General features: G+C 39.6%; 1 protein-coding gene across 1 annotated transcript in view; it reads right to left on the bottom strand.

Moving 5' to 3' along the window:
• Nucleotides 1–2,415: 2,415 nt before the first annotated feature.
• The window catches only part of hmcn2 (hemicentin 2), a 72,182-nt gene continuing 59,925 nt past the window's right edge, over nucleotides 2,416–14,672 (bottom strand). Inside the window, exons 66-81 of the mRNA XM_088335423.1 lie at nucleotides 13,199–13,280; nucleotides 12,960–13,130; nucleotides 11,397–11,549; nucleotides 11,139–11,276; nucleotides 10,899–11,020; nucleotides 10,568–10,808; nucleotides 10,422–10,481; nucleotides 10,213–10,332; nucleotides 9,969–10,103; nucleotides 8,698–8,817; nucleotides 8,480–8,605; nucleotides 7,894–8,022; nucleotides 7,519–7,812; nucleotides 7,320–7,439; nucleotides 5,446–5,572; nucleotides 2,416–4,298 (exon numbers count right to left, since the gene is read on the bottom strand). Coding sequence (XP_088191549.1) covers nucleotides 3,920–4,298; nucleotides 5,446–5,572; nucleotides 7,320–7,439; nucleotides 7,519–7,812; nucleotides 7,894–8,022; nucleotides 8,480–8,605; nucleotides 8,698–8,817; nucleotides 9,969–10,103; nucleotides 10,213–10,332; nucleotides 10,422–10,481; nucleotides 10,568–10,808; nucleotides 10,899–11,020; nucleotides 11,139–11,276; nucleotides 11,397–11,549; nucleotides 12,960–13,130; nucleotides 13,199–13,280 — 2,517 coding nt within the window. The 3' untranslated portion in view covers nucleotides 2,416–3,919. The remainder of the gene's footprint in view (nucleotides 4,299–5,445; nucleotides 5,573–7,319; nucleotides 7,440–7,518; nucleotides 7,813–7,893; nucleotides 8,023–8,479; nucleotides 8,606–8,697; nucleotides 8,818–9,968; nucleotides 10,104–10,212; nucleotides 10,333–10,421; nucleotides 10,482–10,567; nucleotides 10,809–10,898; nucleotides 11,021–11,138; nucleotides 11,277–11,396; nucleotides 11,550–12,959; nucleotides 13,131–13,198; nucleotides 13,281–14,672) is intronic.

The raw sequence follows: 14,672 nt of genomic DNA on the forward strand, positions 1-14,672 counted from the left end.
TGACATACAAAAACTCATCCATGCTCTCCGGTATGCGATGAATGGGCCCAACACCAAAGTAGGGGAAACATGCCACCATGCTTCTATGTCTTCAACGTGTACTAAGAATTTGTATCAGAGATTGGAGGTCCTCTCATACACGGTCTGTGGCCCCTGGACCCAAAAAGGACAATTTTACTTTAGGCCGGTTGATCTGTTCTTTGGCAAATTGTAACCTATTCTGCACATGCCTTTTTTAAAACAGAGGAACTTTGCCTGGGATTTTTAAAATAAATTTGCTTTACACAGACGTCTTATAACTGTCATGATTGCCAAACTCAAGGAATCTGGGGCAATTGTTTGGCGCTAAGGAGCGCGCTCTCTGATTGGCTGGCACTCCCCTCTTAAGCACTCAGCACCCAGAGGTGAATGTCAGACCGTACTAGTATCTCCCTGTGTGTTTCGCCAGATTACCAGTACCAAAGACTTCTCCTGCTTGATTCTTGCCTGCTTCCTGTTTCGACCTGTTTCTGCCCCACGTTTACGATCTACTCTCCTGCCCTGGCCACCGACCCGGCCGCTGAGCTATATCGATTCTGCCTATCTGTCAGGGAGTTGCCATTCCGTCCAACGCTTCTAGCGACCGACAACCATCGGCTTCCAAAGCAAGCTCTGTCAGCTCAATCTAATAAAGATTCCTTTAAAACGAACGCAATTTGGTCCGAGATTCCATTCTGGTTCGTGACACTAACTGTCACAGCACTTACAGGTCACTGCAAACTGCGTTCGATTGTCCTGGAGCTGATCATTGGCTGAGCCTTTCCCATTCTGGTTGTTCTCCAGTCCATTTGAATAGTTATCTTCCATTTTCTTCCACGTGTTTGTTTTTTCTTCCCTTTTTCAGGCATTAGAGGTATTTTCGCTGAACAGCCAAACATTTTTGCACCTCTTTACTTTCCTCTGCAATCAACTTTTTCATCAATAATTGCTGTTGTTCAATGTATGGAGAAGGCTACTTGTCAGTTATATATAAGTAAAAAGCAAGACAAGTCTGTAGGTTGACACAACTTGATTTATGTGTTAGTCGCTTCTTGCCCTTGGTAGACCCTAATCTGTTTTCCAAAAAGTGAGTAGCTCGCTGGCTAAGGCACTTGGGACAACATATGGTTTGGATGAAATCATTTTACTTTCGGTCATAACAGCACTCCATCTACGCATTCACCATTATGATCAAATTATTATTGTTTTTTGTACTATGACGATCTTTGAGGGCAATGTATTCAATGAGATATATAAAACTGGGGAGCAACGACTATAAATGACACTCTACTAAATAAGTTTCTTAGTTATTGCTCAAGAAATTCTATTCTTTGCAATCCTAAATCTTTAAAATAAACAGAAACGTTTCCCCACATGAGCACTTGCATATACAAGAGTCTTACAGAGAGCAGGCTTCCATGGAAATAGTGTTCTTATTACTTTTCCAGATAGCAGTCGTTGACCTGGATATGATGGTTGTGCTGTGGAACTTGTACGTTGTCTGGCATTGACGTCATTCGTAACTCCGTTTTGCTTTTATTGGTGGCCAGCACCGTCAGAAGCACCTTAGTGCTGGGCTCCATCGCCTAATACAAAATAAAATACAGCGCAGCTTGACACTTCATTTTTAACAAGTGTGTTATTTAGAGTTCATACACCTTTTTCAAGGCCAAGTTCAATCACTTTTTAAGGACTTTCAATGCCAATTCTCCAATGTCACTGTTACCATTCAAATAAAAAAATCGAGTGTGAATCGTGTTTTTTTGCAGAACCATAACTATATCTGCAATTAACACATGTGATTTTTAGTGTTGCGTGAGAATTTATCATGACATATGATTTTTACGTCTTGAGTAAATCGCAAATATATTTGTTTTGCGACAAATCTCTTCCCATTTAGGTGTTGGGGAAAAATTTGCTTACATTTTGAGTTACAGTTGCAAGTTCTTCCCATTTCAATTTGACACTAGGAAATGTTGTGAATGGCCCATAAAAACCTTATATAATTGATACTGAATCACTGCACTAATACACATTTTATAATGCCCTGTTCAGGGTTAGCATGCACCTGTCCCCTTGGGCGCGACACATAGGGGGCGATGACCCTAAATAGGACAATGCCGTGCAAATCAATGCCAGCTGCAGTTGATCTTGAGGGGAGGTGAAATGCAATGGCAGAGCTAAGACACCACAGAGAAATGTCAGTATAGCATACTTTTAAATGTGTTTTTGTCTAATGAGATGAGATGAGATGAGACATTTAGAGGGTGATTTTTTTTCCTTGATTTGGGTCACGGCTTGACATTAGGGTCGGATGGTGGGTTCCCGAAATCAGACCAGTTGACAACTGTTGAAAATAGATTACAGTGAAAATAACTCGATTTAAGAAAGGGTCAACATTTTATTCACTTTTTTCACAAGTATTAAAGCACAACATTCCCCAAAAAGCAGTTTTTAATGTCATGTATTCCAGCAATGTGACCTGGAACTGCACCAATCGACCTGTAAACGACAGTACACGTAGAAATTCCATTTTCTTAGAGCTCCATTTGAATCAATGCCTCATCAAAGTTCATCCAGATACATTCAGAAAGGCACTTTTAAACATATTTACATTCCCCCAAAAACATCATTGGACAATAGTTTTTCCGTTTTGTCTCTTTACAACAGGTCGCTGAAATAGTGATATGATTAATAGCATATTTAATCTACTGTATTTTCCAGTCTATAAAGCTAAAAGGATTTTAAGGCGCACCCAAAAAAATATTATTTTGCGAAAGCTTTTTTATATATACGGCGCACCTGATTATATGGCACATTAAATTAAAACTAATATACATTAAAGTTGGTGTCCGTAAATCCAAAGTATTAAAAATTGCTGACGCCATCTTCCGGATGAAATCATCATTGCAGCTTCAGTCAAGCTGCTTGTGGGAGATGTCTCTCTTAAACACTGCAATATACTCTTCGTTTTTCATCTTTTTGGGGCTTTGAGTTGTCATTTGAACTGTAATTAAAACATTCGAGTCAAGTCATGTTTATTTGTATGCCCTTAATCACAAGGGGTCTCAAAGGGCACATTGCTTTTCTTACTTTCACTATTTTCATCCAATTAAGGAAAACAACCAGCATACGCATGAAATCACTCTCCACAAAATCAGTTGATTCATTCATAAATGGTTATATTATTATTACTAGTATTTAGTTGCTATTACGGCTTCACGATTTTATTTAGCGCAATCCCAGTCTATAGGGCACACCGAGTTATAAGGCACACTTTTTGAGTATCTTTCAAATTTTGTGTTTTAGGTGCGCCTACTAGTCGTGAGAACGCAGTAACTGTAATCCATGGTCAATAAAGGTAACATATTTTAAATAAAATAGGCAAAAGATCCTGTCACTAATGCATTTTCATATAATTAGCCTCGCTAAGCATTGACATGCAAAGATTGTCACTTATAGACTTACGACTGCCATGTCTGGTCTAAAACTTAACTGCAGCGTATGTGGCAAATTCTGCCATTTTTAAAAAACTGTAAAAAATGCAGATCTGGACAAGGCTAAAATACAATAGGTACTCTCACAGTTAAAAAGAAATGAGCATTGGTGAAACAACAATCATAAACACGTTAATGTCTGCAGTAAACCTTCAATATTAAAAGATCAAAGCTTGATTGTAATTATATTTTAACCTAAACAAATGGTGTGTTTGATTGACCGGTACTAGATAAGTATGGACCTTTTACACATATCTGACTAAGCACCTTCTCATCACCCATCAAATATAATTGTGTACTGCATTTTTTGAAAGCGGATAAAGGCACCCAAGGCTCAGTTTTCTGTGGAATAGCCTTTAGTTGAGGTCCTTCGTGGGCAAAGTCTATGGCGAAGAAGCACACGCTCAGTAGGGAAAAGCCGAGATAGAGACATAGATGATAAAAATACTCTGGTACGTCATTTGGCCCTGCTGGGAAACGGTGGTGGCCCGCACTTTGAGCCGCACCAGTTCGGGTCTGTCAAGAAGCCGCAACGTGTAGATGATTCCCCGGCCGGCTTCGTCCTTGATGCCAAATGCTTTCCTCGTCAGGCCCGTCTGCGATTCTTGCTCCAGCATGCTAAACGAAGTACGTTCTTGCAGGATGCCTGACTCAGAGAAAGCGGACAGTCGTACTACGTTGTGATTGGCTGGTATGCCGGAGGGAAGCGTAAGCAGTTTGTACTGCAGTAGCAGAGGAGATCCTCCGGTAGCACATTCAAGACCACATGGTTTGTAGCATGTTCTTGTAAAGAGACGAAAGAGGCAGGTTAATTTGACACATTTTGTTGTTTTTCTATTCAAAAAACAATTCTGTGTCAGGTATTAAACCAGGGATGTCAAACTCATTTTGGCTCTTGGGCCAGATCCAGACTTTCTTTTCCCAGGAGGGCGTTTTTAGTAAAAGAATGTCTGCTCAAAATTTTAGCTTTGTTTTGAGTTTGCTTCTTCATTCAGCCTACGTTAGTAACCTAAGCTACATATTATAATCACAGTTGACTCCATAGAAATTTCAAACATTTATTATAGCATTTCGACCAAACAGATAATGTATCTTGATGGTATTTAACAAGGTATCTTTTCTAAACACCACTCGTTTATCCACAAATAAGGGGGAAAAAGATGTTGAGCATTTAATCTGTTCACCGGTTTATTTTAACAGTTGAGTGAATGCAGTTTTACACCTGAACAGACTCAGCACGCTATAAAAACTCAACACTGCCCTGTATTAGCCAGAGCAGATGCTACATTTATTCACAAAAAACTGGTGAAAAAATGTTTTCAAAGGATATCATTTAATGTGATAACTGATTTATTTTAACTGTTGAGTTAATGGAAATTTACATCTGAACCACCTCATCACAAATATCACAAACATAAACAACCTTTGCCTCAGTTGTCATACTGCTTTGAAATAAAAAATGAAACACAAAATGCATGTGTGATGTCCTGTGTATTGTTTATATTGTCCTTGTTTTATGTTTAGCTGGTGAGTCTGTGAAAACAAATTTCCCCTGGGGACGATAAAGTTGTATCTATCTGTCTAAGGGTTTTAGAAGTAAACTGCCAATAAAATCAGATCAAACTACTTGGCTGGCTCGACTGAAGCTGCGAAAATACTGCACAGCATTGTCTTGAACATGAAATTAGACTAGACACCAGCTCTTTTACACTATTACTGCCCCCTTGCAGTGGGAAGGAGCATTTGGCTTAGGTTTACTGTATTTGAAAGATTATAACTTTGATAGAAATGATACGGAGAGTGACTTCCTTTTTTGACACACTAAGAAATTTATAGCGGGTTGCATTATATCATCCAACAGGCCTGATCCGGACTGCGAGCCTTATGTTTGATAGGCCTGTATTGAACATTTTACTGCAGTTTAACTCACCCTTGGCTTCTTCCTCGTTGGTAGGATGCAGGACAGGGAGTATCTAGGCACTGGTATCCTCCTCTGGTGTTAAAACACATTTGATTGTAGCCACACTGAATGCCTTTCTCTAAACACTCATCAGTGTCTGGAATAGAAAAGAAAGTTCCCTTGATAAACTAAAAATTGTTTTTTTGCAATATTGCAACAATATTGGACCGTGATTTTTGCAAAGAATAATCTCAATTGTATCACAGTTTTTATGTTATTAGTCTAATATGCTAATATGCCATGCTAGGACTAATTTGATATTATACTGACATAAAAATTGAACTTCCAACGCAACTCCTATTTCTGAACAATGTGTTTTTTTCAGAATGAGTATAGGAAAGCATGCATTAGACATGAATCTCTTGAAATCACATATCTAACAAGATGCAAGGCACAAGAATATATTATTTTAGCATATTATTTTAATTAGGAAAGAAACAAAACATTAATATATATATATATATATATATATATATATATAGACCCAAAGTGCAGATATAAATACGTAAAACAATTGTCACCATGTTACAAAGACATTTTTCAAATTAGCATTCAAGGCGCTGGCACCTATGCTAGCATTAGTGGGTGCGGTGCTGAAATTGGCAGCTAGCGGTCGCAATGCTAGCATTTTCAGATAGTGTCAATGATTGAGTCAAATAGAATATATTTTTAAAGCACTTTTCAGGCAAAAAATTGCCACCAAAGTGCAGTATAAATGCATTGAGCGTACAACTAGAACAAACTAAAATCCCTGGTCCTCCACCTTACACCCCAAAACACATCATACACAGATACATGCAACAATCAAAAGACAATAAAAACAAAAAAAATAGTAATATAAATAAAATATGATATGGCAAGGCATAGACTGACCATGTGAGGAAAGGGACCTCGGGGAGGTTTATTCACATTTATAGGGGATGGCAGCAGATGGCCTTGGGATTTTCACCCATTGAACCACACCCTACCAGTGTGGTCCTCCCAAATGAGGAAACACAGAAATATAAAAATATATATTAAAAACAGCTGCAGAACAAAACACAAAAGTGTGAAATAAAAAAGTAAAGTATGATAAAGTAAAAGATTAAACTGATCAAAACAAATAAAAATGATCAATTAAAAGCCATATTTAAAAAATGGGTCTTGAGCCTCTTAAAAATATCACGTGTCCCTGCAGATTTGATGTCCTCTGGCAGACTGTTTCACAGGTGAGGACCAAAGTGGCTTGATGCTGCTTAACCATAAGTTTTAGTCCTCACCCTAGGAACAGTCAACAAGCCGCTGCCAGAGGCTCTCAGGGACTGCGAGGGCTGATAAAATAAAAGCATATCAGACAGACACGATTGTCTTTAACCATTAAGACATTTAAAAACTAGTAAAAGCAGCTTGAAATTGATCCTGAAACGCACAGGGAGCTAATGCTGGGATTTTAAAACACATGTAATGTGAATTAATGGGTATAGAAATTACTAGCTATAACTTGTGTTTATATTTTATTTTGAATGTATATTGTATGTCGATGCCCTTCCAATATCTATTGCAGCTTCTCAAGGTTTCTTTATTTTCTGATGCAGAGGGTTTTTTTTTTTCAGCTTTTCCTTGCCCTCGTGTAAATTTCAGATTAGGGAATGTTGAAATGGTAGTCTGTGTAGCTCTTTGAGAATCTTTGTGATCAAGGGCTATACAAATAAATTTGACTTGACTTAAGTGGCTAACATTTGCAACCTTAATAATAGCAGGCGCATAATAGCTTCTGCTATTATCATGTAAAAACAAAATAGTAATTTCGTAATTTAACATCTACATAGTGGTCATGTAGAAGCAAAAAATAGTTTTTGTGCTACCTTTACAGTTCCTGCCATTAGGTAGCAGCTGATACCCCAGAGGACACAGACACCTGAAACTTCCGATGGTGTTTCGACATTCGTGTTGGCATGGTTTCCTTAGCAGACACTCATCCACATCTGCATAAATTCAACACAGTATTGCTATGAGTTTTTGAGTGCGGAGCGAAAAACCCATCTGTGACGAGGACAAGCTCACCGACACATTTTCCGGCTCTGCTGGTGTACCCCAAGGGACAGCTCTGCCTGGTGATTCGAGATGCCCCGTGAGGGCGGGATAAAATGGGCCTACCGAGGGTTGATACGAGTTGGGGCCGGAGTCTGGCTCTGACTCTGGTGCCATTGGTGAAGAACTGTCCTCGCTCCAACCCTGCGCATGAGTGTCCATCCCCAAGGAGCAGAGTTCCAGGCGGGCAGAGGCACCTGAAGCTTCCGGGGACATTGCGGCATTGGTGAACGCAAGGGTTTGGTGTCTGCAGGCATTCATCCACATCTGAAAGGATTCAATGGAGGACTAACTACAAAGGAAGATACCTGAAATATGTCTCCGGAAAGAGAGAAAGCAAAGCCATACCCAGACATGGAAGCCCCACTCCTTGAGATCTGTACCCTCTAGGACATAAACACCCGTAACCACCGACCGTGTTCTGACAGATCTGAGAGTAGCGGCACATGTGACTTCCATCTTGACACTCATCAATATCTGAAAAAACATAATATATAGTTGATGCAAACTCCCGCCATGGCAGCTAAATCCTCCAGAGTTGTAAAAGCAAACGTAAAGTGACAAGTTAAGCTTAAGTGGACCACTTGTTTAAAATGTAGCTTTATATTTAGTGTGTTGGTACTCCCGCTGAGTATCTATCCGGGGAACCTTTGCAGCAAATTATAGCATTTAGGAAGCTATTGTTGACATTGTGGAGAAAAACCATTGACTTAGTACAGCCGCTAAACAGTGCAGCAGTTTTCTCTTGAAATCCGACTCGTTTACACCAACTAAAATGCACTGCCAACATGGGCGCCCTCACCTCTACCCACCCGAGAGATTTCCTGGAGCTTTCAACGATTATCTTACATAATCTAACCACGCTAGATTGTAAAATGGTAACGACTGTGGAAATTCTTGAAAATGAATGAAGTGAGGAAGAACAGACACAAACCAGAGCACGCTCCATTCTCCGTTTTGGTCATGCCAGACGGGCAGCTGTCGAAACATTGGTATCCTCCGTCCGTGTTCTGACACTGCTGGTGGGTCGGGCACACATTCCTAAGACATTCGTTGATGTCTGGAAAACCAGAAAGCATTCAAAATAAATCACAGTATCGAATACCTTTGGCACTGTAATTAAACTTAAAAGATTGTGTTCACTTGGCTTACCAATGCATTGTTGTCCTGACAACTGGTAGCCAGGGTGGCAGATGCAGCGGTAGGAGCCCAAAGTGTTGAGACACTGATGTTGACAGGGTGAGAGGCTCGACTCTCGGCACTCATCCACATCTAAAACACATTAGGAATACACATCATTATTCTGATCACTGATAACAAAATGTAAAATATTACAGTTCCTTAAAACACATAAGCATTTTTACTGTAAGTACTAGAAAATCCTCTATCAATCAATTTTTGCGTCTATGATCCATTAACACATCCATTCATATGAGCATATATGGATCCATTCATCTTAACATCCATTTGTGCATCCATTCATCTGAACAGCCATCCATGCACACATTTCTCTGAATATTCATCCATTCATCCAACTACCTGAACATTCATCCATCCATCCAACTATCTGAACATCCATCCATCCATCTTTCTGTCTATTCATCCATCCATCTTTCTGAACATCTGCCTGGCCATCCATTCTACTCTTTAAACATCCATTCCTCTTTCCATCTACCCATCCATCCAACTATCTGAACATCGATACATATTTTTGTCTATCCATCTTTCCATCCAACTATCCGAATTATTACTATTAATCCATTCATCCATCCAACTATATGAACAGCCATCAATATTTCTGTCTATCCATCCTTCCTTCCATCTATTATTCAACTGTAGCTATCTGAACATCCATCCAGCCGTCTTTCCATCTATCAGCCATCTAACTATGTGAAAATCCATCCAACGATCTATCCATCCATCCATCCATCCAGCCATCCATCCATCCATTATTTTACTATTGAACATCCTCCACCCATCAATCCATCCATTCATTTATCCGAACATTTATCCAACTATATGAACATCGATCGATCCATCTTTCCATTTATTTATTCATCCATCTATCTGAACACCGATCCATGATCCATTTTACTACTTGAAAATCTATCCATCCATCGACTCATATTTGTATCCGTCTATCGACCCATCTTTCTCTCCATCCAGCCATCCTTCAGTCCATCCATCCATCCATCAATCCTTCAGTCTATCCATCCATTCAACTATCTGAACATCCATCCATCTTCCTTTGGATCCTTACATCCTTCTGTCTATCATCCATCCTTCTATGACAACCATTTGAACATCCACCTTTCCATCTATTCATCTATCCATCCATCCATCATCACTTTTTAACCTTTTAATTTTGCTTAGTCATAGAGCAAACCCATCGAACCCCAAACATGGATAAATTTGCGACTCGCCTTCACAGCTGTTTCCACTAATGCTGGGCTTAAATCCTGCTCCACACTTGGCTTGGCAACGGTAAGTTCCCACAGTGTTGATACACTGCTGGTTGTAGTGGCACATGTGTGAGCTCTGGGCACACTCGTCAATGTCTGTTGATGAACAAGGGTAGCAATTTTGATGTGTGTATTATCCAAAATACCACCCATAAAGACAGTCAGTGCTTATTAAGGATATGACGCATGTATGTGCTTGTGTCACCTTGGCAAGTGTTGGTCTCCGTGGAAATGGTGAAACCAGAAGGGCAGACACAGGAAAATCCTCCCATGATGTTATTACACGAATGAGAGCAGGGAGACTGAAGGGCACATTCATCTTCATCTAATTCAATTTAAAAAATTAAAAAGCAGAATAATGTATTTTTTAAGTGAAATGTTGCCAAACCATAAAGGGAGGCGGAGTCAACCTACCAGCACAAAATGAGCCAGTGTCCAGGGCAAAACCTGTGGGACACGTTTCTTCAAGACCATCTGCAAAATAGAACCATCCACTGTGAAAACGTTTTTCCTAATCATAAAAATAAACATTCCAGCACTGAATGATTTTTTTTTCTGACCTGGTATGAGAAGGCTAGCAGTGAAGTGGAAGTCCAGTTTTAGTTCGAGCATATTATAAACACTATTCATTCCGGAAACCCTCAACAACTGGAGAAGTGGTCCCTGACGATTGTCTTCCCCCTCATAAATGATGGTGTGATTGCAACGCAGCACCATGGGGGTGCCTCCCCTCTGGTGGGTCTGAGACGACCATGAGTACATCTGCCCTCGGCCTGTCTGCACGTAGGACTCGTCAAAGTCCTACAGGACACGATATTCCATATTTCAAATTTTTGGGAAGCCAGAATACTGCTGGAAATTGTCCAGGGATAAGAAATGTTTTGAACACACCTGCAGGTTCACATGTGAGGTTGTCAATGAAGGAGGCACAAACCCATTAATAACAATGTCTAGTAGTAAAACCCCTTCGGAATCCAGTCCTCTAGCCACGTGAGTGAGACGCAGGACCTCGCCTGATTGAAGCAATGAGAAACAATACTCGAATTTCCAGCCTGCAGAGCCTCACTATCCAGTAACGTCATCTAGCGGTTACTTTGGGAATGTCCTGACTTAAAACACAGCAGAACAAACCTGTATCAAATTCCAGTTGAGATTCCTGCCTGAACTGTCCGTTTGTGAAGGAGTATCCGTTCATCGTGGACCCTCTTTGAAGCACCGTGGTCCAGTAGACAGGAGCGAAAACCGGAACCAGCACCCGCATTAATGGACCTACCACATGACAATCAAAATCTGGATTACTGAAACAGCATTCTGGTCCATTAAAATATATCTTTGTTGTTCTTTTTTCTCATCTTCCATAGTTTAGTACTATTAGAAACAACCACTAACCCACGCCATGTGGAATGTTGTCAAGACGGGCCTGCAAAGTGCTGCTGCCTTCCTCATCGTTATGTGTGATGTTTGCCTCAAGGAAGGACACACCAAATTCGCGTTCATTGACCATGCCGATTAGGCTGCCTCTGGTCTTGCGAGGGGTTTCACCTTTCATTAGAGGAAAAAAAGTGTTTAGAAGAATGGTTAATAGTTCATTTGAGGAGGAAAAAAACTAAATTTAAGTGATTTAAAAGTATTTACTAAACAATGTTATTTTTGACGAGGACTGTGAATAAAAAGAAATGTTATATTCAGAAGATTACACCACATTGCGGTCAAGATTGGTTCATTTTGCTTATAATTAAAACCAAAACTGGTAATTTTGCTAACACCACTAAATTCTGTTGTTCGTTAATAACCACCTAATGATATTGGGTTATTTTGATTTGAATTACCTCTGGAAATGGGTCATTTAGTACAAAATATCCCAACAAAGTGGATCAAAATGATCAAAGGAGTGGAACAGTCAAATTTTACCCAATTGAGTTTTTTTTTTTAACTCAAGTGTTGTGAACAGTTTCATTTATTTTCTAAAGGGGCAGTGTTTATTATTTAACACCTTCTATAGGTCTTCATTGGTCCTGGGTTAAATTAAAAAAATAATATGGATTTAAATAAAAATCAAAAATACATGAATAAATGAGTAAATAAGTTCATTAAAGGTGCATTTTTAAAAATACTCACAGATTTAAAAAATATATATATTTTACATAAGATGACACTCACCTTAAGGGAATTGACATGAGTATCCTACCCTTGCTATATGGGTACCTCAAAACCTAAAAACCTCGAGAAAGGCATTGCAAAAGAATGAGAAGAAAAACTATGCAGATTGGTGACTTTGACTCATCTCTCATCTCATTAGCTACACCGCTTATCCTCAGTAGGGTCGCGGGGACTTTGACTCATTTCAGATTATATTCTTTAGAGTGTTTTTAGCACTCATTTTTTTTGTTAGATGACACAATCCACTGACATCTAGTGGTCGAATAATACTCACTTCCCCTTTAATATCCCAAACCAAAAATGCGCTGGTTAGGGGTACCTACTTAAAGATATATTTCATTGGAGATACATCAGTAAAAAAAAAACAGTCCAACCTGACCATTGTCCCTATACCTGTATGTCCAACTAAAAATGCCATATGCATGAATCTTCTCACTTATGAACGTTTAAGTTGAATTTGACGGCCTGGTGGGGATGTATGTCCTGGACTTAAATGCTGGTAGGTGAAGGGTAAAAAAATGTAGCCGTCATGGCAACACAAGAATAGATGGGCAACGTTTAGTGAACAACCATTTCCAGCATTTCTCTTCTACTTTTTGTAATGGATTATTTAACATTTAGTGTTTAAAACGTATATTTTTTCAAATAAGTACCAATAAAACTAGCTTCCCTGAAACAATATATTTGAGACTTCCACTGTATAAACAGTAAATAAGTTAATTTATCAATTCTCTTTTTTCAACCAGAATTTTTAAGTACAATGATAATAGATTAATTGAGACTGAGTCACACCTGGACAAAGGCCGACTTGACATTTCCTGGATTCCACATTCGGCCCGCTGCACGTTTGGCCGCCATTGACTGGTTGTGGGTTGTTGCAAAGTCGACTGCGCTCTTGGATGCCTTGACCACAATCGCTGCTACACCGACCCCAGGCCTGCCAGTTGGAGTAGCCTCCATTTACTGCGACACAGGAACAGCATTATAACGTTATCATATGCATAGAGTGATTTCAAGACTTGAAAACTCACTCTGAACCGTGAGAGTGATGGTTCGTTCAGCTGATCCTGCTTCACTTTCAGCCACACATTCATAATCCCCTTCATCTGCAGCCTGGAGATTGAAATGACAGACTGTACTGTGATCAAACCAACAAGGATGTCACCAAAAGGTTTTCTACATAACAAAATAGATGTACAACAGTGACGTAGTCATAGAAATATAATTAATTAATTTGTTTTTATTAACTGTTTAGCTTTCTTTCTCACTTAATTTTATACTATTAATACTTTAATATGTGTGCTTATAGTTTTAAAAATGGACAAGTAGTTTCATTATTTGTTATGCTGACGTCATCCAAGTTGTTGTCTTTCCACTTAAATACATGAATAATTTGAACATAGATAAAATATACAAAATGCAAGGTCTGTTACCAGACAAAGAGCCTTTGATTCTTTAATATGTCTCAAAAGCAAACGACGTAACTTCATCACCACAAAGTGTGTTAAGCCAAAAGTGATGCAATGCATATTTGTACAATGTAAATATGAACAAAAGAGGCCTAGACGCCTATTCTAAATTACTGAACGAAAGCGTTCTCCCCAGTGATCTAAGATCTAGTATCAGCATTCTCACATGCCGCTGCCCAACAATTCCAAAGTCTTCTCATCTCTGAAGAGCGGGACAACAATTTAAAGAAGAAAACAACAGCGATCAGATGATGAAGATGCTGTATCTGAGTAAGAAAAGGAAGCATTTCCTGATACTGGTAACCATGGAAACTAGTACTATCTGTTTCAGGTGTGGGAGCAAACCCCTACCCAAAATATGTCCTAGAGAAGAATGGGCGCTGCCAGGCTGTACAAGACACACCACAGGGCGTGGTGCCCCTACTACCCAGGTGGACAACCCAGTCAAACCATGTTGCTAGGTATCTGCGGATGCAGACTGAGGCACTCCATTCAATGGTTTGGCTTTTGAGTAAAATCTAATTTTATATTGGACACCAGAGATTTTTTTTTTAGAGGGAAATCGGAAATTGTGCTTGTGATACCAACTCGTACTTAACATCACTAAAGAGAAATCGCAAGCACTACCATCACATCCCCGTGAGAGATTAAAGAGAAGAGAAAAAGAAGTCCACCAAACCAGGTAGAAGCTGTGTTGTCACATTTTCCAAGTAGGAAAAACCTCTTAGCTTGGTCAGGTTTTTTGAAACCCAAGGAAACCGTGCAGGTCCAGTTGCCTATGAGTATACTTGGAAGCGCCAGTCTTCTCCCTTTGATCCTTGGACATCATTTAAATTTGCTGGCGCGCCACAGATGTTGAACAAACTCTACCAGCCTTCGCCACTAGCAGTCATATGGTAAAATCGGGCCTCAAAAATCCATCTTGACCCGGCCTGGGCCCGCAGGTATCAAAGCCCAAATCAGCCCGAGCCCGACCAATTCACTTGATTTGCAGGACCGAGCCTGAAGTGAACCGAAATTTGATATTTCATTTGTA

The sequence above is a fragment of the Urocampus carinirostris genome, chromosome 5 (genome assembly GCF_059441175.1).
Source record: "Urocampus carinirostris isolate Australia breed hairy pipefish chromosome 5, RoL_Ucar_1.0, whole genome shotgun sequence".
In the NCBI taxonomy this organism is placed as follows: Eukaryota; Metazoa; Chordata; class Actinopteri; order Syngnathiformes; family Syngnathidae; genus Urocampus; species Urocampus carinirostris.